This window comes from Amia ocellicauda, chromosome 19 (genome assembly GCF_036373705.1).
Source record: "Amia ocellicauda isolate fAmiCal2 chromosome 19, fAmiCal2.hap1, whole genome shotgun sequence".
Lineage (NCBI taxonomy): Eukaryota > Metazoa > Chordata > Actinopteri > Amiiformes > Amiidae > Amia > Amia ocellicauda.
In genome coordinates, this window is record NC_089868.1 from 8,216,391 (window position 1) to 8,242,944 (window position 26,554).

The following is a 26,554-nucleotide window of genomic DNA, read 5'->3' on the forward strand; positions in this document are numbered from 1 at the left end:
AATCCTCACACAGTGACTCTGATGTGACAAAGCGAACATAAGCAATATACAAGGAGTCTTTATTGCGGTCAGTAGCCTCATCCACTTGTAAGGCAAAACGTTTGTCTTTCAGTTTATCGGTGAGTTCTTCAAGGTCTTTTGAAATGTCGCATATACGTCTTGCAACTGTGTGTGTGTGTGCAACTGACAGAGGGATAGCCATCAATTTTGCGGCGCTCGTCTCATCAAGAATAGTTGACACCATATCTAAAGCTGCGGGGAGTTCCTCTGCTATCGTGTGTGGTTTCTTGCACTGGGCAATTCTGTATGCGACTTTGTATGATGCCATTTGAGCTTTGTTGTTCACTGATGCAGCTTTTACAAAGCGATGTTCCTGCTGACGGTATTCAGAAAGTTCTCTCTCAAAAAACTCGAGTGGCTTATTGATGTGACTGGGGTGTAATGTCTCTAAGTGTCTTATTTTGTTGGGTCTCATACTGTCAGCTGACAGAGTTTTTAGACATAAAATACACAATGGTCTCTCCTCATCTCCGACCACATTGACTGTGAACCCAAGAGCAAGATAGGCTTCGTCATATTTTCTTGACTTGGGTTTTGTTTGATTATCATTACCGTCACTTGTCTTGTTTGTCTCAGAAGCAGCCTGTTTTTCTTTTCATCCCTGTCAAATATCTCTCCATTCTGTCAGCCTACAGACTCTCTGAATGAACACCGTCCGTTGCTAGCGTAAAAGCAGGGTTTGTGTTTATTGTTCCACTGGGAAAACAGTGTCGCGAAACTGTAGGTTCGAAAAGCGCCAGCCTCAGACCGTCTCGAACGCTCCTAGTTTCGCGGCACTACAGCAACTCGACAGCCGGTCTACTGCTGGCTATCCTTAAGTTAATTAAATAGCTATTACGTGGCGACATTTACATATATTATTTTGGCCAGTAAAAAAATATGCTTGGCCGATGGATATTTTCCTCTACCAAGTCCTTTTGGCAGGTAGGCCAAAAAGTTAATTTTGGACACTGCCCCCAGTCATACGTGCCCCACACTTTGAGAAACACTGTTCTAGAGTACTGCTAACATACACTCACCTAAAGGATTATTAGTAACACCATACTAATACTGTGTTTGACCCCCTTTCGCCTTCAGAACTGCCTTATTTCTACGTGGCATTGATTCAACAAGGTGTTGAAAGCATTCTTTAGAAATGTTGGCCCATATTGATAGGATAGCATCTTGCAGTTGATGGAGATTTGTGGGATGCACATCCAGGGCACGAAGCTCCCGTTCCACCACATCCCAAAGATGCTCTATTGGGTTGAGATCTGGTGACTGTGGGGGCCAGTTTAGTACAGTGAACTCATTGTCATGTTCAAGAAACCAATTTGAAATGATTCCACCTTTGTGACATGGTGCATTATCCTGCTGGAAGTAGCCATCAGAGGATGGGTACATGGTGGTCATAAAGGGATGGACATGGTCAGAAACAATGCTCAAGTAGGCCGTGGCATTTAAACGATGCCCAATTGGCACTAAGGGGCCTAAAGTGTGCCAAGAAAACATCCCCCACACCATTACACCATCACCACCAGCCTGCACAGTGGTAACGAGGCATGATGGATCCATGTTCTCATTCTGTTTACAGTCTTCAACTGTCCAATTTTGGTGAGCTTGTGCAAATTGTAGCCTCTTTTTCCTATTTGTAGTGGAGATGAGTGGTACCCGGTGGGGTCTTCTGCTGTTGTAGCCCATCCGCCTCAAGGTTGTACGTGTTGTGGCTTCACAAATGCTTTGCTGCATACCTCGGTTGTAACGAGTGGTTATTTCAGTCAAAGTTGCTCTTCTATCAGCTTGAATCAGTCGGCCCATTCTCCTCTGACCTCTAGCATCAACAAGGCATTTTCACCCACAGGACTGCCGCATACTAGATGTTTTTCCCTTTTCACACCATTCTTTGTAAACCCTAGAAATGGTTGTGCGTGAAAATCCCAGTAACTGAGCAGTTTGTGAAATACTCAGACCGGCCCGTCTGGCACCAACAACCATGCCACGCTCAAAATTGCTTAAATCACCTTTCTTTCCCATTCAGACATTCAGTTTGGAGTTCAGGAGATTGTCTTGACCAGGACCACACCCCTAAATGCATTGAAGCAACTGCCATGTGATTGGTTGGTTAGATAATTGCATTAATGAGAAATTGAACAGGTGTTCCTAATAATCCTTTAGGTGAGTGTATGTGTACAGAGCTATTATTAATAATAATAAACATTTCAATAAAGTAAACTGAACAATGGATTTTAAATTGATGAAATGCAACATTTACTATACAGTATGTTAAAATGGACCACTTTCCTCATTTACCATCCTCTTCCAGTCACCAATTGTAACTCACCACACACCAAATTGAGATGCAATTTTTTTTGCAGAGACCCGCCTTGTCTAGTCTCTTTAAGTTTCAAGTTTTTGTTCAGTTGAAAGAACCACTTTCTTCCTCTTTTCACTTCACTTTGTTCTTAAACAATACAATTATATTAAAGGGAAAAATGCAATTGGAAAAATAAAAACAATCACATTACTGTATGTACAGTACTACAAACATAAATCAATAGTGCAGACTAATGAAATTAAGCCCAGTCAATGGCAGTATGTGACGCACTGACAAAGCAGCAGTGAGATTGCAATGCACAGCACCACACTGTAAATAGCTCGTCCTATAGCGCGTTGGATAAAGCGGAATGTCGGATAACCGAAGGTCAGATAATCAGGATTCAATTGTAATCAACTACACTGCACTGCTCCTTTAACAGCTTAAACAAATTAGTGGAAATCAGTATAAATCAGGAAAATGCATTAATCAATACGAGATTAATCATAACATAGCAAAAATATTGCAAATTAATAATTCAAATGAAAAAGTATAAAACCATTTGAGATGCCTTTTATTTTCACACAGTCACTGTGGACTATTGTATTTTTGGTTCTCTGCAGGGTAATTAAGCAATAGTGTCAAATATTTCAGGGCAACAGGTGCCGTCTCACAGTAACCCAGGATTAGGGGGACCAGATGGTAAACCTAGAGATTGTGTCTGTCACAATGGGGTCTAGGCCTCCTCACTGTGGGGGAAAACCTTTGAAGCAGAAGACGTTGTTTCCCATACAAACAAAAAGACAAAAAGACTCATATTGTGGACCGCCTAAGCAACAGAATTCCCTAAAACAATATGTGCCACTGCCAGCTTTTGGCAACAAACTGAACTTGTAGGATTCAAAAATCTACTGGTCAAGTAAAGTGGTGTGGGTGTACTGGTGTACATGAGTATGTGTGTGGGTGGGTAGGTGTACGCTTGTGTTTGTGTGTATACATAGACTGAATATGTAAACAGTCACTCGCATGAGTCTTTTACACCGCATTTTGAAAACAAATGTGCCCTGAAGAATATTCAGTGACTTCTTGAACTTTGTTTTTCCTCAAACTCCTGGCTATAAATTCCCTACAAGTTTATCTCAGACAGTGGTGGAAAGGCAATATTCATAAATAGCCTGTATATGCATGCCGGTTGAGGCCCAGCTGGGACAAGCAGGAGAAAGGGTTCCATCTACTCCTCTGCGCCGAATTCCCCCCCGTTTAAAATGTGCAGTCTTAATTAGTTAAATGCCGAGTGAAGGCCTGGCATTGCTGGGAGGATCTTCGACTGCAGAGATTGCTCAGGTGGGAATGCCTGTTATTTGTCAATAAAAAGCTCCCTGGTGCTGTGTGAACAGCGAGTCTGCAGGGCAGCTGTGTAGTGCAATGCGCACCACAACCCATATCAGACACATTAACATCGCTTTCTTCATGGGGTCTATTAAAGACAAGAGGCTCTCAACTTGCTTTGGGTGGTCTATTTCACTGGCATCTTATGAGCAATTTATTTTAATTTTTTGGAACTATATATATTTATATATAAAATGTATACACATAGGCAGAAGACATTTCTGTGACCTAAATAACAGGAAGGTGTTTTAGCTGGGTGTCCTGAAGTCAAAGATATATGTACTGAATATTGAAGGATTGAAAATGGATTTAAAAACAAAAAAAAATGGTTTTATACCATTTTTATTATTTCAGTTCTGTAAATTGTGTTATAGAAGTAAATTTCTCCAAGTGGTTACATAGTATAAGAAAATAAATAAAAAAATTAAAAAGTATTTGCCATATCACAACTGTCTTTTAATTTCATTTTACCAAAGGATATTATCCCTAAACCAGCTGATATGCACTACAGCGTCTTTTTAATCCCATGTGTACTCTTCACTGTTGTGTTGTCAACAAAGTGTTTGGTATCCCATGAAAGCTGAGACTCTCAGCTTTCTAACAATGTGAAGCATTCTCCGATGTGAAAAAATTGTTTTTTTATACCCCCATTTAAGCACCTAAGCCCTCCGCATTTTGAAATTGGGTGGTGGGGGAATACTTGGTCTGAATAGGAACACAAAATATCAGAAAATATTGACAATTATAACATATTCTGGAAATAGACAGTCTATTGATCAAAACAAGACCATCCACGTTTTGGTAGAAGCAACACACACCTACAGAGAGCTCAAAATGTCAAGATGGAAAGCCGTTCGAAACTGAGTAATCTGTGACTGTCTGAATGAGGCTCCCCCCAGAGCAAACTGTGCGTTTAACCCCGGCGGGGGACACAGAAACTGTAAATCGGATGTGTTTGATAATGAAACACGCTGGTAGACAAGAGAATAAGCTTTCAAATGATGTGCACATTGTAGGAATACAGTGTAATATCTGTGCACAGCGCGTTTCATTCTCAAACACGTCCGATTTACAGTTACCGTGTAATTCATTCTGTGTAACACTGCCAAATAATGCAGTAACACAGTATATAACTCTGAAAGGTACATTATTTTTCAGTTTTTGGTAACCTAGACTTTTTTAAGCTCTGGCAGTTTACTGCTTACCTTTGTACCATTTCTGGTTATTGCATGAACTTCATCTGCTCAAATTTCAAGACAAACTGGAAAAATATGAGTGTATATTTAAACTTTCATAACTAGCAGAAGCTTGCTGGCGGTAACTGCTCTATTTTTGCCTGATCTGTGTTTGCTAGTAATTCCTAACATGAACAATACTCTGATTATAGGTCAATGAAGTGAAACAAAACCTGCTTTGTATTTATGGATCCCTAGTACTGTATTTTACGAATATGTTAGGCAATCTTATTAAATAAATACAGCTCTCACAGAAAGTGCTGGCACTTTATCTTTTTCTGTTCTAGGCTAGGTACATGGTGATCTGACCTGCGAATTTAAAAGTGTAACAGTGAAAGATAATAAGAAAACCATCTCTTCAATTTACAATTTAGCCCAGTGTTAACTCAAAGTCCTTTCAACTCTTTAGGGCAATATATAAATTGAGCATAGTTAAGTGGATAGATCCAATTGCTTGGATGTTGTTTGCAGATGACCTTCAGCACCTGGACCACAAGTGGTTATTAGATTAAAGGAACACTTTCTCATAGTTTTTCAAAAAGTGACCAACTTTGCTTCACCATAGCTTTAACCATTTTGGAATGTTCCTTCAATGTCACTAGTTACAAGGATCACTTTTTCATTTACATGCTGAACTGTTTGCAAAAGCAACTAATTCCCATTAATTAATTAATTAAGAAATTAATATTTATGTGCATGTTGATTGTTACAAGATGTGTTTAACAAACCGGCTCAACTATCTTATTTTAAATACTGTTTGAGAATGAAAAGGCTAAGCTAAAGTCAAAATGTCAAATGCTTTAAGACAGGAGTCATGTGCAATGATTGTTAGCATGAGATCACTAGATTCTTGTGTTGTCACAGTACCTGATAATCCAGGATGCTGAAGCCCAATCCTTGCTCTCCTTTTTCCAGCTCCAGCACCTTGATGTCAGGTGACCACAGGGCTAGCTCCCCTTCCTCCTCATCCTCATCCTCGTCCTCGTCCTCGTCCTCCTCCTCTTCCGGCTGAGCTACCAGTTGTTCTATTTCTGGCTCCTCTTCTTCTAGAATGATCTGTTCCTGGAGAAACAAAGCACAAGCAGAGACCTTAAACTGTATTGTGGACATCCCTTTTCACTAGGGCGGAAGACAAACACATATGGGTGTTTCCTTTTTTGATGGTCAACAAGCCACAGGAAAGACTGGAATGGTTATTGTGTCTGTACTTAAAGCACATCGAAGTAAGCAGGTTGTGAAATAGACGGTTTTGCATGGCTTGTGTACAGGCTTACTGAACAAACACGTTCCTGTTTTGTCAGTCACCCTAAATTGCTAATTTTGACAGACTGGGACCACATGGAAGTTATTGATCAATTAGGGAAATCTGGTAACTGAGGGCTGAAAAGGGTAGGTCATTTTCTTCACACCAGATCTCTACACAGTCATTTTACAAATCTCCTGCTTAATTGATAACATTGAAATTGTTCCAGGTGTTAAGAAACTGCTGATTAAAGGTTATCATTAAAATCTGTGGGATAGGAGCCCAGGACTGGGTATGGGCAGCACTGGATTATGGTGTCCACACCTGAGCAACTAGCTGTCCAAAAGCACTCCTGGACAAAGATTTGTATTATTATTTTTTTGTCTGTAGTGACAATTTGTATTCTGTGTACAAGGTGAAGTACCTTTGGGGATGTCTGAAAAACATCCTTTAGTCCCCTCACCGAATCAACAAGTTTAGAATTATATTAAATGTATTCATTTTTTGACGACTGATTCAACACTTTTTTGGAAGCGACACTGAGATATCTTGTGACTGGTGATACCAAACTTGATTTCTGTACAGAATCTCAAAGCCCTCTCTTTGATTATCCCCGGTAGCGGTGTGGCAATTTACCAAGTGCAAAAAAAAAAAACGTATTTATAGTTAAGGGGAAAAACGGTAAACATATTTTACATACAATGTAAACAGTAATACTGATGATTAACTTACTGTAAAAATCTAAAAACATTCTGCATAGGAAAATATTTAAAGTTTACCGCCAATATTTGTTTTATTAGTGTTTTTATTATGATAGAATATACATGCCCTACAGCTTTATAACCAGTCAGAGATCACAAATTCTCACAGGATCGCCTAGGACTTCAGGAGGTTGCTTGGAAAGTGGAGCCTGGTGGCCCTATATACAATTCATGAAAAACTCATGGACCAAGAAGGTGAGCATGTGGACTGTAATGCAGTGGGTCAGTCAACAGCTGCATGGCAACTTTATTAATTTGTTTTTTAACTGAAGCACTTAATTCATATATACAAAGGTGCAAAGTGAATACATGATACATTGTATATAGACCCTTATAGGAAGTGAACCGAATGAGGTTCTAGAAACAATTTGAATTTTATTTTACTCAAATAACACTGCTAGGTGATAACCAAGACTAACTATAACCCCTGAAGGACAGTCCTCTGAAACAATTCAATACATGGTGCCAGTGAGAGAGAGAGAGAGAGAGAGAGAGAGAGAGAGAGAGAGAGAGAGAGAGGTAACAGAGGTCTCCCGAGTCTGGATATGTGCTATCCAAGAGGTTTTGTCAATGTATTTAATGAATTGCTGAAGATCACATTGATTTTGACTAATGAGGCCAATAATTTGATTAATTAAGCTGGGTAGGTAGCTGGGTATTATAACCTGGCAATGCTGCTCAAGTGTGGACACACCCTTTTTAAATTCAAAGCACTTCCACCCCCTTCCAAGAGCAGACTTCTGTTACAGAGCAGTTCTCATCTGTTCCTACACATCTTCACCGAGATTAGCATCAACAAGGCAGGGTGGCCATTTCATCTTCAAGACTGACACTTTACTCCCATCTGTATATTTGTCTTGGATCCCTGTTCGTACCAGACTTTGAACTCCCAGCTGCACAGAAACAGTCTATTGTCCTTGGTTCCGCACCCTTTTTCTTTTCACTGTGTAATGTAATAATTTCTGCTTGTTGGAATGAAAACAGATCTTGGTGGAAAAACCCGATCAATCCACATTTCGTAATGACACTGCGCAATGTACTATAAGGTTTTAATAATAACTGTAAAATGATCACTTGCTTATCTTGTTGAATCTGAACAAATGACTAGTATTGTGCCACATGTGGCAGTTCATCTATGGATGGTCCATAGGTCTGTTGTATGCAGGCAGGCAGGCAGAAGGGGCTTGTTGGCACGGTGCAAACAGATACTAGCTAGATACGAGTCAGAAGTTAATACACTTTCTAATGTATTAATATATTCCATAGATTAGGAAAAAGGTTTTAAACAAGAATGACATTGCCTTGTTTTTAATTATATATGCTATGTGTGCTTGCCATACCACATTCATTATGCATCTTTCTTTTGTTCCTGCTGAATTCCAAGAATAGCTAGAAAGAAGATCTCATCTGTTTCAACACAATAGACATTGATGGAGAAGGTCTGTCTTTTTCCATAAGCAAAGGAAAAGTAAACCACATCAGAAGCAATGCACAGAACAGTGCCATAAATGTGTTCTCTCAGCCACTGGGATTAGTGTAATGGATTATGAAACAATTAGTTGTAATCAATATTGTTTACTCATAATTGTAAACTGTTAATTAATTTAAGAATGTGCTAATTGAAAACTGGTACACTATTGAAAGAGCCTTTTTATTTTGCCTTTTTTTTTTTTAAATATCCTGTTTTTTTTTTTTTGGTTTTTTTTAAAGGCTTCCTCTCTGTATGAGTTAAACAAAACTATGTTTCCTTCAATGTATAACTGGAAAACAAATACATTTAAAAGATCAACTGATGCAATTAACAGTCAAGAACTGGTAAAACACATTTTTTGATTTTGTACTTCAGACCTGAATTCAATTAAATAGTGTAACATGGAAAACAAACCTGATATCTTAAAAAATGGTTCCTAATTCTTTGGAAGTATCCAGGCAGTTCTACAAAAGTTGGGATAGGCAATGCAAACATTAAATATACCTAAACTAGTTAATCATAAAATAGATTTTCAATATCTACATTTCTAAAAACCTAGGCATAGAGCATCAGTGTGAGTTGGTCCATAGGTCTGTTGTATGCAGACAGGCAGACTGCAGACCTGCCAACCCTGGAAATTTTGTTTGAGGTATGCGCAACATTCCTCAACCTGTCCACCAGAAAACAATACAGTATGCATATACTTCAAATAACAACTCCTTTATTACTTTGTTTTTACATTAACCTGGAGTCCTGGTATCAGGATAGTGCTCCCTGATAGGCTCAATATAAAGTGCAAGTAAATTATTAATAAATAGATACAGAGCCTGTGTAGCTACCTGAAAACAAGTATATGTAGCTCATTGCTGTTTACTTTAGCTCTCAATACAAAAACAAGATTTAATGAATAAATAAAGTGAACCGCAGCACAATCAATGAATAATACCTAAAATAATAGTGCAATTTTTGTTCTAGCTAACCTTGCTATGTCGTGCATGGCTGCAAGGCATCACACACGTTAGTTTTGTTTCCAACACTCAGACATGAGAGCAGAAGGTCAGAAGGTCTGAAGAGAAGTGCCAAAGGTGCTACAACCTAGGCCAGGGGTATGGGGGCCACGGTTGAAGCCCTGGTGGGGTTCCAAGGGGGCTTTGCCAGGCATTTCTGGCTATTTCATGCATGTATCTGGCACTAGAATTATATAAAATAAGGAGTGAGCCTAATCAAAAATCAGCCCCCAAGCTTCATTCTGCAGTTGGTGTTTTTATGTTCAGTATTTGTAATAGTCCTTTAACACAAGTAATTTCGGTATGTTCTGTGTTCAGTATTCTAATGCTCCTTGTATACGTGTAATTACGGTATGTTTAGTTTCCTAGGTGTTGTTTTGAGGGAGAGACAAAGCGTTTATTGTGTTGAGAATGAGAAATATGTGGAGACAATAAATTGTGTTAAACTAAAGTCATCTCTTGTCGATTTAACAGGTGCTTATTATTAAATCTCGTAGCTCTCTAATAACTTGTTTACAGTTAATATGTTTGCGGTTTACTCAAATCACGATGGTTTCAAGTAGTCGCTTCTGCCTCAACATGCGTCTCGACTTCTGTGGTATTGACTCGCTGGTCTCGGACCAATTAGGATGTAACTTCGTGGTAGGACTGTGCATGAAATCCACTCTCTGGATCATGACTGTGCCTACGACGCTCTTCACATACTGGTATACATACACGTACACATGAGATATTCTCAGTCCTCATCGACCCCCATTTCATAATTGTTTAATCAACTGCCAAATTTACTGCAAGTAAATGCTTCATAATGTATAAAAATTGAGATGCTTTATTTCACGTGTAATGAATATACATTTCAGACAAGACTGTTAGTGCTTGACTTGCATCCCAGCACCGCACCTCTGCGCCGGGGCGTCCTGCTCGCATCGACACTGGCGTCAGAGCCACGTGCAGTGGAGCCTATTGAGTGACAGAGTGAGGGACAGGAGGCGGGATTTCGCCTCCCAGCCTGGGAGAGTGACGGTGTGATATTGTCAATATTCCATATTTCGAGCCTGGATTGGCTCTGCTCAATGTTTTAATCAATCGGGTTCATAACGGCAAGTGTGCAGAACTTCAGCAATATTTTAGTGTATTTTGGTGTTACAATGCGTACAGCGTACTTTGATGTCAAAATGAGGTTGGCAGGTCAGAGACTGTGAATACATTGAATACACTGACACTACACAAGTAATCTCAAGGCAGTAGGATGGGACTTTGAGATCTTCAAACCAGGGGTTTTGTGACTTCCCAGAATAAAGGATCAATTCTGCTATAGCACTTTGTTCAGAACCCCTTGTGAAGCCCTGAGGTAGTGTACTTCCCTGCCTCCTCTCCTTCAGTGCCCATCTGGCATCTACCAAGTTCGCCTAGAACAACGCCCATTCTACACCCACTCCAAACATTTTGAACTCATCCTGGGAGATTCATAATCCTCTGTGCATGTATCATCCTCTTCTGAACCTTATTTATGTTCAATTCAATACTGTCATCTGTCCATAAATATTTCACCTCCTCCAACTCCTGCCAGGGTATATTCATTTTCTTTTTTCTTTCTTTCTTACCTTTTGGTATTACTTGTGTTTGAGTTTTGTATTAGGATTTATTCATTCATCGATTTCAGTGCAGCAGATGGATTGCCAGCCTCTTTTGGTTGCCCTCAAAGATGTACGAGGTTAGGAGCAACAGTGACACTTCTCCTCTTTGTCACTGTGGCTCAAGGATACACATTTATTTTCAGCACTGCTGGAGGCTTATAACATCTAGCAAGTGTATTACACAGAGCTCATGTGGACATACCTCAGTTCTCTGTGTTTCATTTTGCCATGATGGCAGTGATCTTCCAGGTGCCATGAGGTTATCCACAGTCTGGAAGACATTTTTTAAAAGCAGTATGAAACAATAATACATTTCAAGAAACTGTAATAATAATACAAACATTAAAAAAAAAAACTTTTATATTTCAGTTTCACACCTTTTTGTGTGGCACTCTTCTCCATTTAGGTTATTTTTGTCTAGTCTGAAACATGATTTTACACAATTGAAACATCCCATGCAAAGTGACATTAAGATTACATACATGTCATTAGATTTTCAATAATTATTAGCTGGGTTTTATGCAACCATGTTCTTATAATACAATTGGAAGTACTTGGTTTGTAGGGTTGTTATTGGAATGGAGAAGATGGAATAAGTTTTTTTTTTTTTACAAATTACATGGATTATTATATTTGCAGAGAGTCTTCTTAATGCTTTCTAGTCTAGGTACACAAAATATCCCAAGTCTGGGGTGTAAGACAGCACAATGAGGCAGTTTGTATCTACTCACTTTAAAAAAAAAAAGTACAAAAGTACAAAACATGTATACTGATGAGCATTATGAAGCAATAATATGAAGCATCTTCAACACTCTTGACATTTTCAGTTGCATCGCTTTGAGCTTCCAGTAACCAAGCATTAAACACAATAAAATTGCCTCAATCACAGTAAATGAAACCACTAAAGGGGCAGCGAAAGACAAAACATGTCACGATAAAGATTGGGTGGTCTGGCTTCTACAAAGCAGACATTAAGTTTAATCAGAAGCAGCTGCAAAATCTGAAAGCATTCTGAGTTTCTTCACCTGTTCCCTCAAAATAGGCGTTGAACCCACAGATTCATCTGCTAAAGACTCGCTGCCATCTTCTACCTGGTGCCGACAACACACCATGGTAAATGGAGGGGGAACCTCTCTCAGGAACGCGACTGCTTCCCGGCGGGACTTTCCATAGAGCTGCACACCATTCACCTGGAAAGGAAGTCAATTTAAGCATCGATTAGATAACAATAACAGAACTTGTTTCATGTAGAGCACAGCATTCAAAAGCTCCACAGTTAGACTGTGGTACAGCCAGAGATCCAGACTGCTGCAGATTATGGTTGGCAATTAAAAAACATTTTTTTTTTTTTTCAAATAAACTGGAAACAGTCCATTCAGTATGGTTGCCATCTGGCCACATAATAACCAGACCCTCTGAGGCAGAACAGGATTTTAAAATGACAATTAATCAGATAAATTAAGGTGTAAATTACACAAAACACCTTTTCCAAGATTAATGTTCTCAATGGGCTTATTTACCCATGGATAGCAAACAAATGTATGATTAAAATATTAATAATGATTTAAAAGCGTAAATATGCATTTCATTGAGGTTTGTTTGTAAAAAGTCACTGTTAATTTTCTGTTAATTAATAATACACCATGCACATGCATTCACTTTCCCCATCAAAACAGTAGTGCAACTCAGCGGTTCAGGTCAGGTAGTGTGTGATACAGATTTTAACATAGTGCTAGGAGGAGCACGACTTGGCCAGCACACCAACACTACACCTTCCAGTAGCCCCGGGAGAGTGAATCACTGTGGCAGAACACCTGACCAGCAGGATGCCCAGGATTGACCAGTGCTTGCATAAAAGCAAGAAGCAACCACAACCTGGCTGCATCCAAAACCGCATACTAGTGTACTAAATAGAATGTCAAAATAGTACATCACCATTAGTAGAACATCCAAATACACAGTATGAATATAGTAGTATGTGAAATGTACCCAGATGACATACTGCTTCCATTTCAAGTATGGGAGCACTGGACACTTTTCAATCCCATAAGGCCATATGTAAAAAGGTGTGCCTGATGTGGTAATTTCATGTCTGAGAAATTGGTGGACAACTCCATTTTCAAGTGTAAGTAGCAAAAACATTACAGATATGCTAGGTATGTTAAGAATGATTTATGTGTGTGTAAAACAAATAGGCAGAAATTGTAAATTTACCACGATGTCTTTTGTTTACAGGAAGTCGTCATTAAACCCCAAAGGGAAAGTCCAACATGGCGCAATTTGAGATATTTACATAATTAGTCTGTCCAAATTTCTGCGATCTGTTAATCTACAAGCTTGCAGTACACACTTCAGTGTAACTTTAGTGTGTAGTATGTAGTATGAGAATCTTTTGTATTCTGATTCGGATTGTTTGCTGTTGCTCTTGTTCCGTCTGATTAGGTAAATGTTTAGAGAGCAACCTGTTTGCACTGTGTAGTTCAGGTCAACAAAGAGATATATGATTTTGTTTTGGCTTCCTTTTCTTTTCACACTCCTGCACTGTCAAATAAATTACCATTGCACCATAACGCCTGTTCCTGTGTCTGTTCCCTGAAGCCCCGCCCATTTCAAGAGCCCAGCACCATGGCATGTAACTATGCTGTTACATCATCTAAACAGTATAGCTTATTCATAGTCCTATTTTAGCAATGGTGTATATTTAAATATTTATTTAACTTTAAGGACAATTCTTAATGTATCTAGGGCTTATGGTGCAAGGTGGAACCCCTTCAGGGCTGTTATGTATTCATTCAGGTTGTAGTTTGTAGTTATACAGTTATTGTTACAGGGCTCCTTACAATTAAAGGAATTGAATATGAGTATCCTATAATCAAGGTCTTGCAGACTATCACTTAATTAGATTTCTGGACTTCCATCCCAGCTTGCCAACAGAAATGAGTTGGCTGTAAAGACTTTAGACACTGTGTGTGTACTGGGGGCTCTTCAGAACCCATGAAAACTTGCAACCAGAATCAGAATCCCTGGACTGTACTTAAAGAATCCAAGTATATGAGTTGTAATGACAAGCAATAAGTAGATTACCTTTACAAGAGTCCTCTTTAAAATGCTCAGCCAAGAGAAAAACACACCATGATAAAATAGACCCAGTCGTAGTTCCAGAACGGAGAGGTCTGAGAAGGCCAGGGTATATATGGCCATGATTTGAACATCATTTCACACCACTAGATTTATGACAGTGTAAGTCATTCCACAAGACTCCATTTACTCCTATAAAACTCTGATTAATAGACTTCAGTGTTAGATATAAAGAATATCATCAGGTTTCCTGTGCCAAAGTGGATTTGCAAAACCACTACCCAAAAACATTTAACCCACACTTCTCCTTGGACTGCTCTATGTAGTCCAACTTGGATCTTGCTTTCGATGCAGCTCTGAGACTGACCTTCTATCTCAGAATGACAGTAAATTAGGAACTAATAAATACTACTAGAAAACAAGCATGACCCTGTATCATGACTTAATTATGACTGCTTAAGATTAGCACAAAATAAAAACATAAAACACCTTTAAGTAACATTACTTTTGGTGGAAATACACACTAACAGTGCAGGAAAAAAAACAAAAACAAAAAAACTCCAATACAGCATAGATCTCAGGGGGTTTCGTTTTTCAGTTATTCACATACGTCTTGGCCATTAAAAGTACAATTGGCCGAGTAATATCTGAGAGAATTAATCAAAATGTTGTATTAAAGGCATGTCGTTTCATGACAATGAGCATCAGTAATGGTTATGTGTGTGTGTGTGTGTGTGTGTGTGTGTGTGTGTGTGTGTGTGTGTATATATATATATATATATATATATATATATATATATATATATATACACACACACTCACCTAAAGGATTATTAGGAACACCATACTAATACTGTGTTTGACCCCCTTTCGCCTTCAGAACTGCCTTAATTCTACGTGGCATTGATTCAACAAGGTGCTGAAAGCATTCTTTAGAAATGTTGGCCCATATTGATAGGATAGCATCTTGCAGTTGATGGAGATTTGTGGGATGCACATCCAGGGCACGAAGCTCCCGTTCCACCACATCCCAAAGATGCTCTATTGGGTTGAGATCTGGTGACTGTGGGGGCCAGTTTAGTACAGTGAACTCATTGTCATGTTCAAGAAACCAATTTGAAATGATTCGACCTTTGTGACATGGTGCATTATCCTGCTGGAAGTAGCCATCAGAGGATGGGTACATGGTGGTCATAAAGGGATGGTCAGAAACAATGCTCAGGTAGGCCGTGGCATTTAAACGATGCCCAATTGGCACTAAGGGGCCTAAAGTGTGCCAAGAAAACATCCCCCACACCATTACACCACCACCAGCAGCCTGCACAGTGGTAACAAGGCATGATGGATCCATGTTCTCATTCTGTTTACGCCAAATTCTGACTCTACCACCTGAATGTCTCAACAGAAATCGAGACTCATCAGACCAGGCAACATTTTTCCAGTCTTCAACTGTCCAATTTTGGTGAGCTTGTGCAAATTGTAGCCTCTTTTTCCTATTTGTAGTGGAGATGAGTGGTACCCGGTGGGGTCTTCTGCTGTTGTAGCCCATCCGCCTCAAGGTTGTACGTGTTGTGGCTTCACAAATGCTTTGCTGCATACCTCGGTTGTAACGAGTGGTTATTTCAGTCAAAGTTGCTCTTCTATCAGCTTGAATCAGTCGGCCCATTCTCCTCTGACCTCTAGCATCAACAAGTCATTTTCGCCCACAGGACTGCCGCATATTGGATGTTTTTCCCTTTTCACACCATTCTTTGTAAACCCTAGAAATGGTTGTGCGTGAAAATCCCAGTAACTGAGCAGATTGTGAAATACTCAGACCGGCCCGTCTGGCACCAACAACCATGCCACGCTCAAAATTGCTTAAATCACCTTTCTTTCCCATTCAGACATTCAGTTTGGAGTTCAGGAGATTGTCTTGACCAGGACCACACCCCTAAATGCATTGAAGCAACTGCCATGTGATTGGTTGGTTAGATAATTGCATTAATGAGAAATTGAACAGGTGTTCCTAATAATCCTTTAGGTGAGTGTATATATATATATAATATAAAAAAAGCTTAATTATAAAGGTGCAGACCTGAATTTTGCCCAAAGATTTATCCTAAAAATCTTTTGAATGTAAGAAGTGGAAAGGTTCAGGGGTTCAAAGACCATAATTTATGTAGGACATTGAGATCATTTACAAGGGAACTCACAGACTCTTCTCACTTGTACATGTGTCATAGACCAAGAGCCAGAGCTGTGCTGCTATTATAATTCGGAGATGGCTTCCTCATCAATTTTGGTGTTGAACAGAGGATGGCTATCGAGAGAGGAAAAATGAGCAACACAGTCCACACTCCTTGTATCCTGGTACATGTTTGTCGCTCCTAAATCTTTTCAGCAGTAGAAAATGTCTGTAATGAAGCGCTTGCACAGTTATCTGGCTTGGAAGACTATGGACAGTTTAGTATTATTATGATTACTATTATATATAATATAATATTTAATTCTAGCTACAAAACATATACTGTTTATGCAAGACTACAATTCAATCTTTCTCTATGCATAGTTCCAAATATGCTTCAGCAGTAGTTCAGTCTCTCACCAGTGTCTTTATATTTGCTCAGTTGTGCCAGTGTGCTTTGCTATATGGTTCAAGGTTGATTTGGAAATAGCCCGAGACATACCAAGACATTTCACTTCTTACTTGAACACTGAACTAAATGCCTTCAATGAACAGACTGAAAGCAATTCAGCAACATTGTCTATTTGGCAATAGTAAAGCTACTACTATAACATGTCAAAGACTGAACAGATCACAATAAGGTGCCGTTTATAACTTGCCACAAACTCGAGGATTTTAAACATAACTGTAATGGATCAGACCAGAAGAGGGGTTGGGGGTGGTAAAGCTCTCTTATACCCTCAGATTAAGTTCAAAATAAATCGGAGGAATCCAAACACTTACTTAAACATATAGGTCAGAAGACAGAATGAAACGAAAAGGCCGCTTATGTCTCCACAGAAAGATGCACCTTTGCTGCCTTTGTCATTAATTACACGGCAAGCAGGGGCTTCAAATGTAAGAATACAGGATATGAAGTCTGTAGAACCCCGGAATTAGCATGAATGGTCGTTCTTTTGTTTGAAAGGCTTATTACGGGGCCCGGGCACAGGCATGAAAACAACATTAAGGGGAGCTTGAAAAAGGAGCCACACTGAGATTCTGTGAGGCACTGTGGCAAATTACAAAAAGAGAAGCATCAACCGAACTGTCACTCGATAGCTACTTAATGGACTCTGCGGGCCAATAAGGCTGGAGGCCCTTGTCAGAGGTCCCCTACTGTAGCCCGTTGCTAAATTTCTGATCTTTTGAGTTCACACTGCTGGTTATATCAAGTTATATCAATACCATTTAATTTAACCATAGCACAGAGGAGTCATTCTGGGGATGGCACTGCCCCTGTCCTCCCACCCCACCCCACACACACACACACACACACATACACCCTCCTGCCTCCCAGCTATTGTTCCCCTCTGCCTGCCAACAATAACAGGCCGGGCTTCAGTGGCGGCAGCCCATGGCAGCCCTTGCCGGAGTGGAGCCAGAGCAGGAGACACTCCTGCAGATGGCTCAGTGGGACTGTCTGCAGCCCTGCGCCCCTGCAGCCCTGGGGTCCATTTCCCGCATGGATCGCAAACAAAAGGCTCCCAGCAAGGTTTCTTATAAGGGGGCACTCACTTGAAGTAACAACAGCAATCCAAATCAAATTCCCCCCTGTGAGCCTGTCAGGGGAAAACTGTAAAGAGGGGGACAGAGCTGCCACGCCACAGCCACGGCAACAAGGAATCTCTCAAATTTGTTTTGTTTCCTTCTTTGTGTTCAGCTGCTTGATGCATCAGCAGGACCCATATAAATAAAGCAAAGGGGTATGATTTAAAAACACCTCTGCTGGACACAGATCTTGTATATCTCCTATTTTAAATGGAGACAGGCTGAGGTCAACCGGTATCTTGTATAATTGCATTTCCAATGCTTTGTTTCTACACTTGTTGCACGTCCTGTGACGCATGTTCCAAGTGATTCTCGAGTGTTGTATCCACCAGGGTTATATACCATTCTTCTAAGCCCTGCTGTATTAAACCTCAAGGAATTGTTCCCTCAACCCAAAACCTTTCCAGGCCAGAGCATCAGCCTTCTGGAAGAACATTACAACTCAGTATGAAGTACAGAACAAAGCTAGCAGATAACAGTGCTTGATATTGAGTCACACAGTGAATCTCTCCATTCCAGAGATTCTCATGACAGGACTCTGTAATTACACCAGGGAAAGACAAAAACAAACAAAGTGCAGTATGAAACAAGGTCACGTACACATAAGAAGGAGAGCTCCACACAATATTGGGGAAAAACTGCAAAAAACTAAAACAGTACTGAGTGGCTATGTGTTTTTATTTTTTCACTTTCTTCATTTCCAGAACAACTTTAGTGGTCAGCGATGCCATATTGTATTCCACCCACATTTGAAGAAGGGAGGAAAAAAAAAACAAAAAAAGGAATTGCTTGTCATTTGCGATGTAAAACTATTACAGAAAAAGCTGATTAAGATCAGTCTAATCACCTTCGATAAACAGCCCAGTGGCACAGGGGATTTGCAAAGTATTGAAAAATTGTGAGAAGATTGAAATATTTATCAACATGACTATTGTATCGACAATGAAAAAATAAAGACGTAAATAAATAAAAGCAGGCTAAACTCACCTCCAGCTGAAAAAACTAAACAAAACAAAAAGATTTCTACAAACCAAGCAGGTAGGCATCTAATGTACATCACTGAGGGCAAGTCCAGGCATTAAGATCCAGATGACTTCTGCCCCATCCGAGACTAACATTACTTGAGTATATAGAATATATGAGGGAAACTGCATTTGTCCAGATGATTTAAATAAATTAACAAAGTGCTTTAAAACAAAGTAATCATATATCATAAATACTGGAATATGAAGATACTGTTTCACAGAAAGACATTTTAACTATTCAAAAACTACCCTATGGGTGTGGTGCTCTCAAAGACTGCATCTGGTTGTGTCCGGCTGAATTTTTGGCTTTGTAAATTCAGCCTGATAAATCAAGTCTGAGGCCTGCTGTGTCTCTTCAGAGATGTGCAGAGAGGACCGTTTTGAGAGCAAACTGAACGTTGTTCGAGTTTCTCAGGGAAAATATTTGATATGTCTGTTCTGTTACAGGCATTTAATTCTTCAGGGACAGTGTGTTATTTCAGTCACATGGCGAGAATGTCCAGGGCCTCATGGTGCAATTTTAATATCACCATAATTGCAGGAATTAACTGTGTGATTCCCTTGACTCACTGTGTCTTCTTGAGAATGTGCAAACTTACATTAACTGGTTTATTAGCAAAGGTAAAATATAACTAAGCAGCACAGTAGCTTTCTTAAAAATAAAATGAATTGCAATCATTGGGGAGGATCTTTCATCAAGCTCTCCCTGTAATATTTCTATAGGTTAATATCAGTGCTAACATTAAAGTGCTCCAGGGGAGGGATGCTTAGAACTGCATTGAAACAAGAAAGATGCATTTTGTAAGCTGTGTATCACAATGTGCAGCTGTGTTGCTAATAAGGGCAGAGATTAATTAAATGATCTCGGAGTGCCCCTTTTCTCTTTCAACAGAGAATCATAGCACGTTTTCAAATTAATCAGACATTTAAGTGGATTGTTACTTTCTTGGAAATATTGTTTCTGTGGCCTCAGCATTTTGACCCCCAATACACCTAAGTATGCAAAGAAAATAATTGATAGTGATAGTATGCAAAAAAAAAAAAAAAAAGATAATTGGAATTGAAGCATTAAGTTAATCTCTGTTAATGAGATAAGGGATTAACAAAAACAACAACAATGTTTTCAAAAGAGTAGGCGAATCACAGATTTCAACCGTAACTGTGACCAGCTACAGAATTGCTTGCATTTAGAAGTTAGATGGGTTTTCTGTTGTTGTTGTTGTCCATTCAAGCAACTAATAGTTTTGGTCAGCGCATGACAAATATGGAAAAGCAGGACCAATGGAGAGCCTCATTAATAAGGGGCACACAGGGAGTGATTGAGGCTGGACGCTGTGAATGGTAACACTACGGTATGTGATGGGAAATGAGAAGCACACAAGTGAACGAGTAAGGCTGCATCATTGTCAGCCCACTATATACTACAATAGTAACTGCTGCCCTGTACAAAATACAGTCCAAGTCTAAGGGTGGTGTTCAGTATAGATGCTGTCACAGAATGAAATATGGACAATTGAGTGTATTAAATCTTAAAAAAGGAATTTGTTAAAGGTTAATACCTTGTGCACTTCCTTTTAAAGTAATCGTTATGAATGGTTCATTTGGGGATATAAACCAAACCATTAATATTAAAGGAAGCCTTAAAGAGACAGTCGTTTGATTTAAGTAATAAACTTGTAGAGGCTCACAGGGAAGCATGGAGCTCTGTTTTTAAAAACCCAGCTACCTGCTCTTTGCATGCATCTTGGACGTGACACAGATCCTGTCAGTTGACAGAGATTGTGGAGGACAGGTGCTAAGGACATTCTGAGAGAGAATATCTCCAAGTGCCTTCCCATCTCAAGTTCAATCATTGCCAGTGGTTTTCAAGTTGATCAGCAGTGGCACATTTCAACACACTGGAGACACACAACTCACTCCATGTTTATCCAGATAGCTCACATTCTATCAACTAGGCTGTTGTCCACTTGACATTCAAAGATAAAACCAATTATTCTTAGTTCAAGTGCTGCCTACAGCCTGAGCACAGTACAATCACTTTTGAAATTATTTAAAAGCAAGCCATCACAACATCTTTCCCAACTGTTGCTTATGTGCTATTGAAGGGTTACATGATACATTTGTTTTTAAATTAGTACTTCTATATTAGTATAGTACTTTAGGCGATTACATATTTTTAAGTGTTTCCTCTATCTATCGGTGGACCTATTCATTCACCAACATGTTCCTGGCTGAAATCTTTTGGGCTTCACTTTTTCCATATGCCGAAGATCACCCAGCATGGTTCTTGAGAGGGTCTTCTTGGTTTCATCCCCACCAAGGTCTTACATACATAAATGAACTAATGATTAGATTAACTAGTGAAAAATATCATTATATAGCCCTTGACTGGAGGCTTCTTGAACACCTGATAGATGTGTGCTCTCTAGAACCAGGGTTCAAAATAACGGATATATTCACTACACCAACTCCCGCTGAAGAAATTAATTTCTTCCATGTGTGGGATGCTGCAAACACAACTCAAACCTGTTCTCAAACCCTATGCATGTCTCTATTCCCTTCGATCATTTGGAATAAATTAAAACTTCTTTGTGCAGCAGAACAATGAGCTGAGAGTTTAAGATTTTGCAATACATAGGTAGGTTTCATTCATAATAAATAAAATCAATACATATATAAAGGGTACTGTAATTGTGTAGTTCAAAAAAATAAAAAGCATATCAACCAGTACATATTCAGATTAGTTATATTACTCTTGCTTGCAAAAAGAACACTATTCACCTGGAGAAAATAAACAAAACAAATTCCTAGCACCTCCCACTCTTTTCAAGAATTAGAGAACACGTTCTAACTTCTGCAGTTCAACAACTGTATAATAAATTATAATAAATCATGTTTTCTTGCATTCTAGTAATGCAATTTCTTTGCAGCCAGACTACAATGTCAATGATCACTTGTTTCTGTAGGGGCATCATAGCTTGAGGAACACAGAGTTTTGAATTAACAAGACATCTGACATTAGATGTTACAGTTCAAAGTATTGTATGTTGTTCAAGGTATATTACCTTGTTGAAGAGGCATTGACATAAACACAATGCAGGATTTGGACTTTTAATGCTTAAAGACCATGGTAATGTAAAGCATTTTTACATCCTCTTTTTATCGTTTTTCCTTTAATGTCAGATACTCACTCCTGGCTGTGTTTAAAGGTTGGTAGATGGGGGCTGTGCCATATGGGAGATGAAGGGTATAACAGGAAGGGGTCCTCCATTTCCATCCCATGATTAGATACTTAGTAAATGGTTGGCTGACTGCATTTCTTCTCTTTAAATACAAAACAGTGGGGCAGTACTTTGTGACTCTTTCCGACACCTGTGCCGTGTCAAGACAAACCCTCCTACCACCATGTGACAGAAAATGCACAGTGTGATAATGGATTATAATCAACCTGATTCCACCAGCAACATTCTTTGGGAATATCATTCAAGATCAATTTGATTATCGATTAGGTTCTAGAGTCTGATGTCAACTTTCAATTATACAAGTGTGGGTGACTACAGTTCAGCCGAGCAGCTGTAAATGGGAACACAGCAGAGCTCATATGCTTAGAGGCATGAGTTTTGTATTTCTTTAATCATATTAGTCAATTTCTACAGTCTCGGTCTGACCCCAGCTCTACCCTGCATGGCTACAGACTTACTTTCTGTTTAAGGGCACTATCGTTCTGTTAGTAAGTTTAATTTACTTTACAAACTATATTACTATTCTAACTGCTCTTGAGTACTCATTAAGTACTTCATTATGCTATTTTAAACCCTGTAAGTTGCTTTGAGCAACAAGTGCCAAATTAAGAAATAATAAGGTAATAATAAGGTTATTTTAAGGGGCATGTATTAGCACTTAATCAGGTAATACAGATGTATTTGAAAGTTTTATGATAGTTAAACAAATAAGTCATTTTATATTTGGTTTTGGCAGTATTGTTTGAGAGTTGGGGTTAACAAGTAGGCAACCAACATTTTTTTTTTTTTTTTTTACGGGCCCTTATGTTTGAGTTAGTATCAGTGTTAGCATATAAAAAATGTTTGCCATATATTCATGTAAATCTTAGTAGATACCATTAATAAATTGCTATCTGCTAATTAGCAGCTACTTATCCTTTTAAAGAGTTGTATTCAAACATTAACAGGCTTATTATTAAAAGTTACTGAATGTAGTTATCCTTAAAAAACACAAATTAAAGGGCTCCTCCTGTATGTTCCTTTGCACCACTCCTTGTTAAAGCTCCTATAACCAGTATTTCAAAGTCTGCAGAACCAATCCGAGAACAATGCCTGGTTTTACCTCCAGCAGCTCATCTTCAGGCCTCAGTAACCCGTGCTTAGCAACCGGCCCGTCTGGAGCCACAGTGGAGATGTAGTGGTGCCCGTCAAATGAGTCCAGCTCCACTCCCAGCCGCATGGTGTGGATTGGCAACAGCTGAAAGAGAGAAAGGGAGGGGCGCAGATGATGCCAGAGAAGACGCATACGGCACACTGTTAGAGGTCGACGAAAATGTCACTCTCAACGCCTTCATAAAAACAATAGAATTTCTTTGTACCATTTACCTCCCCATATATCATATATATGTATTTATTTTTATAACATTCCAAATATTTCTAATTAAATTTCACCCTTGAGACCTAGCCCTTCATAGCATTTTGGTAATTATCATCGTCATCAATATCACTGGGCTGTTTTATTTCATTTTCTCATGCAGTGACTCCACACAAGGGCACATAGTGCAACTCAAGCACTGCTAATGAAATGAAATATGAGAAATAGCACTAATGTAGTTTCAATGTGAGAATGTATGATTGAAAAGAATACCTTGTCAAAACCTTGTATTTACAAACAATGATTCACTATAGCATTCAGTTATTTAGCCAATGGCTTTAACCAATTAAACGTGGTAGTAAAAACAATTAAATTAATCATAGAGACTGGAAAATTACAAACTAAAAGCTCAGTGTACAGTGTTGCAACCCTAAGCCATGGTTTTATATAAGATGCAGAAAATATGGAATAACACTCTGGACAACCACTGCAAATGTGGCACAGGTTTACCATCCCCTACACAAGAGCAGCAACTATAGATTAGAATGCCACAGCATGTCTGCAATCTGAATTTCTGCACTTGCAAGACAGAAACATAGATCTCTCTCTACATTGTGAATGAGGTGAGCTTCAAGGAGGTACTGGATGATTGTCAGAAGGTTCATGGTTGAGGTTCTACTCCAGAGGGGCAAGGGATAGAAAGGTGCAACCGAAGTGGCCAGTAGAAAAAGAGCAGAGAGGATGAGAGGCAAGAGACAGCAGGGGGCCAAGATATGCAGAGAGTAGGGGGTGCAAATCATATACTAGTGGAAACGGGTAGCCAGTGAAATGCGAAGTGAGGAGGAGAAAGCAAGGCAGAGAAATCTTTACAGGCTCCCTGTACAGATTTCATCCCCAGCAATGTATGTTGGGTAATTCTGAGAACTAGCACACCTGGGTACATTTTACAGGGGGTTCAGCTTTAACCTTCTGACAAGTGCTGCCGAAACCCATTATTCTATTATGAAGACAGAGCTGACATTGGGGGTGTTTAACTGATGTAGACTGGGGGTGGGGGGACTTTGCACATCAAATGAGTAACAGCTGCTGAAAATTAACCAAGCCCCATGTAGAGACAAGCAAAAAAAAAAAAAAAAAAAAAGAAAAAAAAAAAAATTTCAATTATAATATATATATATATATATATATATATATATATGCTAGACTGAAAACAGCAACTGTCAGCCTTAATCAAACATTGGAGTAAGGGAAACTGTCAAATGATCAAATTACTGGATTCAACTTGGCAGCATGGCTTAATTAAACCGTAATTAAATTGGAATTTCTATGAGCTTTATATAACACCATTGCACAACTACCACATGCAGCTACCAGGTACTACAATGAGGAGTACTCTACTCTTAAACAAGAAACTGAACCCTGAGAGAACACTAAATATCTCTGCTCACAATGCACATTTCACTGTACACTTTGCGATTCCTGTGGCTGGCTAAATTGTTGGGTCAGTTATGTATTTGCTGTTCAATACAGAAGAAAAAGGGGGGGGCGGAATTGCATGAACATTTTTATCTATATTACAGCATACTCCCAACATGAAGTCAATGTGTTCACTTTTAGCTCAGCTGCTGTTGACATACCTTGGAATATTTCTGCAGTTCAGCATCATCTTCAATTACAGGATCCAGGTTAACCACCTAAGGCAGAGCAATGTTTTAAAGTAATGTCTGGCAAGAAGAAAAGAGTTTACTCATTTCGAAATCATTCAAAACAGAGCACCAGAATGTGAAAACATGTGCAAGCCAAAACATTACTGAACCGGACATAAGACAAGACAATATGTTTTCTTCCAGGTGGAAAGGTGGCACTGTTTAAACATTTGTGAATGGCCTTTTTTTTAATTAAGATTGTACAAGTGCATTGTACTTGGCTGAAGCTTTACAATTTCTGCCTGAAACTAACATTTGGTTAAAATTGTTATTTTCAATTACATATCCAGGCAAGGCTGAAAAAACTAAATTCCATCACATAAGAAAATATTTACTTTGTGAACAAAACACACATTGCACTGCCCCCTTCCTGTTGGGACGATTGTTGCCTTTCAGAACCCCACAGTCATTCCACACATTTTGTTTGCCTGATTTGTCTTTGAATTTTGCTTTCAAACAACAGTAACTTCTGGATATCATTACTTAAACTTGCCACATTTCTTTCCTGTTAAGGTTCAATGCAAGCCTCCTGCAAATAGCTAAGGATCCCTCTGACAGAAGGTCATGGAAATATAGCCAAGTCAAAAGGAGATGGAAGCCTCCTTGAGGGAGGACTCCCGATACAAAACGGATGTGGCTATTTTCCAGTTTTGTTTTACTTTCCATACAAGCACTGGAAATTTACACTGTATGAAAGCGATCAAATGAAAAAAGAGAAATATCCTGTGTGCCCAAGTGTAAGAGTCTACATTTTACTAGTCCTTACCATGACTTCATAATCCGGTCCCAGAGCATTGCCCCATTTCTCTCTTAAGTGATCCTCAGTTAGGGAGATTGGATCAGGCCCTACAGATTGAAATTAAAAAAGGACAATAAACAAATACAAGCAATGAAAAATAGGGTACCATAAACTACAGATGCTGCTGCCGTTTCCGGACAACAATGCAGATGGCACAGGTAAAACTACAAATTTAAGTACTTTACTTTCGACTGGTGCTCTTAAGTAATCAGTCAACGTTCTTTACTTTCTTTTAGTAGAAAGTCAAACAGTACATGTAATGCGCCCATGCCTTAAGACTGAAGTTATTAGTATAAAATAGCAGGTACCAACAATAAAACAAATGGATTGTTGCAGCACCCAATAAAAAACAGGAGTACTTCATAAAGTAAATGTGAAGTGCCAGAGAGTTATAGTTTATGTCAATAAAATTATCAAATGTAGTGAGGGAGTAGGGATGATATAAGGATTTATTTTTTAATACATCAGCCTTTTGCAAAATTGATTTGATGATCAAT

At 39.0% G+C, this 26,554-nt stretch overlaps 1 protein-coding gene across 6 annotated transcripts in view; it reads right to left on the minus strand.

The window, feature by feature from the left end:
- patj (PATJ crumbs cell polarity complex component) overlaps positions 1 to 26,554 on the minus strand; it is a 280,589-nt gene that overhangs the window by 210,658 nt on the left and 43,377 nt on the right. For all 6 annotated transcript variants that reach the window (XM_066691664.1, XM_066691663.1, XM_066691661.1 and 3 more), the window contains exons 13-18: positions 26,025 to 26,104; positions 25,190 to 25,246; positions 23,301 to 23,435; positions 12,122 to 12,286; positions 11,299 to 11,367; positions 5,845 to 6,039 (exon numbers count right to left, since the gene is read on the minus strand). In XM_066691664.1, the coding sequence (XP_066547761.1) occupies positions 5,845 to 6,039; positions 11,299 to 11,367; positions 12,122 to 12,286; positions 23,301 to 23,435; positions 25,190 to 25,246; positions 26,025 to 26,104 (701 nt within the window). The remainder of the gene's footprint in view (positions 1 to 5,844; positions 6,040 to 11,298; positions 11,368 to 12,121; positions 12,287 to 23,300; positions 23,436 to 25,189; positions 25,247 to 26,024; positions 26,105 to 26,554) is intronic.